At 33.4% G+C, this 4117-nt stretch overlaps 1 protein-coding gene across 1 annotated transcript; it reads left to right on the top strand.

The window, feature by feature from the left end:
- Positions 1–570: 570 nt before the first annotated feature.
- Positions 571–1638, top strand: LOC111691789 (circumsporozoite protein-like). Its single transcript, XM_023455138.1, has 2 exons — positions 571–674; positions 742–1638. The coding sequence occupies exons 1-2, from the start codon at positions 624–626 to the stop codon at positions 1504–1506; spliced, it is 816 nt and encodes a 271-aa protein (XP_023310906.1). The 5' UTR covers positions 571–623; the 3' UTR covers positions 1507–1638.
- Positions 1639–4117: the final 2479 nt, after the last annotated feature.

The raw sequence follows: 4117 nt of genomic DNA, 5'->3' as shown, positions 1-4117 counted from the left end.
CTGTAATACTAATATTAATTGATCAAAATCCCTGTATTTTAACAAGTTTAACTGGCATATTTAGCTGTTTTACTAGTAACTCACTGCAGATATTGATATTCACAGAAAAAAAGAAAGGAATCGTTTATTTCGTACTCTGAATAGTTTCTGTGACTTATATTATACAAGATTAAAGTATTTTTCAAAGAGGAAAAGAAAGTCAAGGAAACAGGTGCAGATGCATATTTCTTATCAAATATGTAAGGATTTGGAAGGTATTACAAGTTTAATCGACATATAATGTCGACCTAAGCAAGTATGTTATTACAACATTTGTAAAATATTTTCAAACAAATGCTACATTCTAAAATCCTTTGAGCAAGTTGATGATTCGTCTCATAATATCATAAATATGTCTAAGAATCTACATTCAACAATAAAAATGAATACACAGATTTAAATTGACATTATACGCCGATTAACCTACGAAATTCCTACATATTTGATAAGAAATATAAGTCCAGACCGCTTTTTTAACACGAATGCTTTAATCTTCTACAAATCCTACATACCACACTAGTTTTGTATAAATATCCATACATCGAGGACTATCACCATACAGTTCTGAACTTCAGTGAACAACAATGAACAATTTCGTATACCTCGCAACTTTAGCTCTTGTACTGACGTCCTTTGTAAGTATTCAACAATTTAATAAGATAAATTTAAATTAAATATACTTTATGTAACGTATCTTTGCAGGTCAGTGTACAAGGGTATGCTTTAAGTTCACGTTACCAAGTACAGTCAGATGAAGTTGCAGCTGAAATCGAACAACCAGAACTTGCAGTTGATGGAGAACATCCAGAACTTCCCTCAGGAGTCGAACAGCCCGAAATCCCTGCTGAAGCCGAACAACCAGAACATCCTGTAGCTGGAGAACATCCAGAACTTCCTGAGGGAGCTGAACACCCGGAACACCCATCTGAAGTGGAACAGCCCGAATTTCCAATTGGTGGAGAACATCCTGAACATCCTGAGGGAGCTGAACAACCAGAACTCCCTTCTGAAGTGGAACAACCAGAACTACCAGTAGGTGGAGAACATCCAGAACTTCCCTCAGGAGCCGAACAACCTGAAATTCCAGCTGAAGCCGAACAACCAGAACTTCCAGTTGGTGGAGAACATCCAGAACTTCCCTCAGGAGTCGAACAACCTGAAATTCCTGCTGAAGCCGAACAACCAGAACTTCCAGTTGGTGGAGAACATCCAGAACTTCCCTCAGGAGTTGAACAACCAGAAATTCCCTCTGAAGTCGAACAACCACAAGGTTCAGTTGTTGGAGAACATCCAGAACTTCCCTCAGGAGTCGAGGAACCAGAAATTCCCTCCGAAGTCGAACAGCCACAATTCCCATCTGGAGCCCAACAACCAGAACGTCCAGCTGGAGGAAAACAACCACCTGTTGAAGCAGTACACCCAGTGATGCCTCTGGAAATAGTACCAGTAGAGGTAGAAGAACAGTGAAAGTCGAATAACTCGCACACTGATTTGTAAAAAGTTAAACATTTCAGAGTTATCTGAAGAACAAATCTAGTTGTGACTATAAATTATGTTAATTAGAGCTTATGAGAGAATAAATCATTGATTTCATCCATATTGACATTCTTTTTTCTTTTACAAACATGTAGGTACTTACTAGTTTGGCATTTAGATATTTTATTATCTGAACTGTGGACGTGTCGAAAGGAATTAAAATTTTTGATTGCATTTATTTCATTCAATTGACTTTTATAGTATAAATAATCGGTTAGATTTTAATATGCAATAAGTAATTATAAAAACCAGACAAAATATCAATATTAAGAAAAAAAAATGGAATTTTCAAGCGATGAAGAATAATTGCCCTTTGAAGTACTGCAGGCAGCAGAAAGTGCAGTATCGCAACTATCTCTCAAAAATATGCAGAACAATATGAAATAGTTTACAATTACTTCAGAACTTACATCATTTTCGAGGAAGGTCAATAATCGAGATTAAACAAATTTAACCCATACTATTTAAAAGTGGTTAAAAAACATCTGAGAATGTGTTACTGACATATTTTGAATATAAAATCACAGTGTTAATAGACTAGGCCGTATCTGTTTTGGTTTGGGTGAATCGTATATGCACGGATATTTTTAGCTTTTTGGCTTTCAAATATGACTAGAAATGAAAATTTTTCAATGCGCATAAAAAGAAACGTGGGCTTAACTTTTGGCGGCACAATATGTTAAAAAAATTCGAAAAATGTTATATTTTTCTTCCTATTTAATTATGTATCTTTTCAAGAGTTGATTTTAGGCGAAAATGGAAGAGGAAAAAATGTTTGTAAATAAATTAAAATTTTTTACAAAATATGACTAGTTACAAATCGAATGAATCACGATTATTATTGTAAAAATATAAAAAATCATAAAAAATGGGGTTAAAAAACATTACTTTTTAGGGAGTTTTTGGAGTCTTTAAATTGGGTATAGGACTTTCATACTTGGCTCAAGAAAACTTCATGTTATGTAAAATCATCACACCAAACTTCATCAAAATCGGTTTGATAGACTGCATAATAATTTTGCAATTCAGATGTTGAAGAAAAATTTGCAAATTTTCAAAATTTTGCACAGCAAAAACCAAGGTCCTTAGATAGTTGAAAATTTAGTCACATACAGCAGGGCTCTCAAGCTTTCAAACGCTTTCTGAAAAATTCAAATCCGTCAACTAGGAGAGCTCTGACGTTTGTTTTAAAAAAAAAATTTTTAAAGCAGGTTTTAAAAGTTATTGGAAAGACGCTTCTTTAAAAAAAAAAACAGATTGATTGGTCAATTAGTTACGTAGTTATAGCCGATCAAAGTTAACAGTCATTTACACTAAATGTACTGGGACATCCGGGCTAATTTTTCGAAAAATACCTTTGGTATTCCGAGTACTTACCAGGTCTAAGATTGCAATACTTTTCTTCATACCTACTTTAAAACGTATTTAAAGTTATTTATGCAAACGAGAAATTCAAGAAAATCGTACGGGTGTTGGTGGTGGTGGTGGTGGGGTAAGCAGAGAGCGCGGCCGCTTCGGCCTGCTCGAAATTGAATCGGCGAGTTCAAAACCACGACGCGCTTAAAAATTTTTAATATTTCAGCTTCTAGAGGTCCGATTTTGATAATTTTTAAATCGATGTCTCGCGATTAAAAAAAAACAGTTAGCGTATTTTCAAATGCATATCGTTAATAATTATTGGTCCTTCAACAGCCCGATAATTATTTATTTTTAAACTTCCTTTAATTATCAACTTTATTTTTTTATTGTATAAGTGCATAAACTTATATATTGTTTATCAATGATCAAAAACAAATTTATTTAAATATTCTAAAATTGTTTAAACAACAATCATTTTCAAAATATGTCGAAAATTAGTAATATAATGAGTTAATTTAACTTCAGATGAACGGAAAAAAGTTATAAGCAAAAAAAGTGAATTTACGTAAAAATTATACAATTAACCAGCCTGTAAACAATCTTCCCCCCATTTTTATGACTGTGGAAACTAATATGTTATTGTACATAATATTTAACATCTATAGTGATAAATTCAGCTTGCTGAAACAAAAGGTCGCGTCCAACTCTATATTTCCTGGCCTATAACGGCTGTGACAACGTAAGGCAATGTTTCGCATTATTTATTTATTTAAAGCTATTAGTGTTATTACACAAAATGTTTAGACAGGTCAAAACTAGGAAATTATTCCACTAAGTACAAACCACGAAATTTGAATAATTCCAAATATTTCGAAGTTTTATCACCACTAAGGACTGTGAAAACATTTTTAGTAGTACCGTACAAAATAACGCTAAAATTAGAAAATTCGCTCCGAAGTTAGATATAACTTCAACCATTTGATTCACGCAGAGAGATGAGGGTATTCGAAGATGTGAAGATAGTTTCCAGATAAGAAATTATGTCCTTTATTATTCCTTTTTCCTTCTGTAACGAGCTATTTTCTCTTCAAACGATCTATGCAGTCGTTTCCTTTTTCTTTTCAATTTCAATTTCACCAGGCAATCCAACTGTTTGAAGTTTTCTAACAATTCCTCATTTAAA

The sequence above is a fragment of the Anoplophora glabripennis genome, unplaced genomic scaffold (assembly GCF_000390285.2).
Source record: "Anoplophora glabripennis isolate ALB-LARVAE unplaced genomic scaffold, Agla_2.0 scaffold554, whole genome shotgun sequence".
Classification (NCBI taxonomy): Eukaryota; Metazoa; Arthropoda; class Insecta; order Coleoptera; family Cerambycidae; genus Anoplophora; species Anoplophora glabripennis.
Note: the sequence above shows the minus strand (reverse complement) of the source record. Positions and strands in the feature narration are given on the sequence as shown.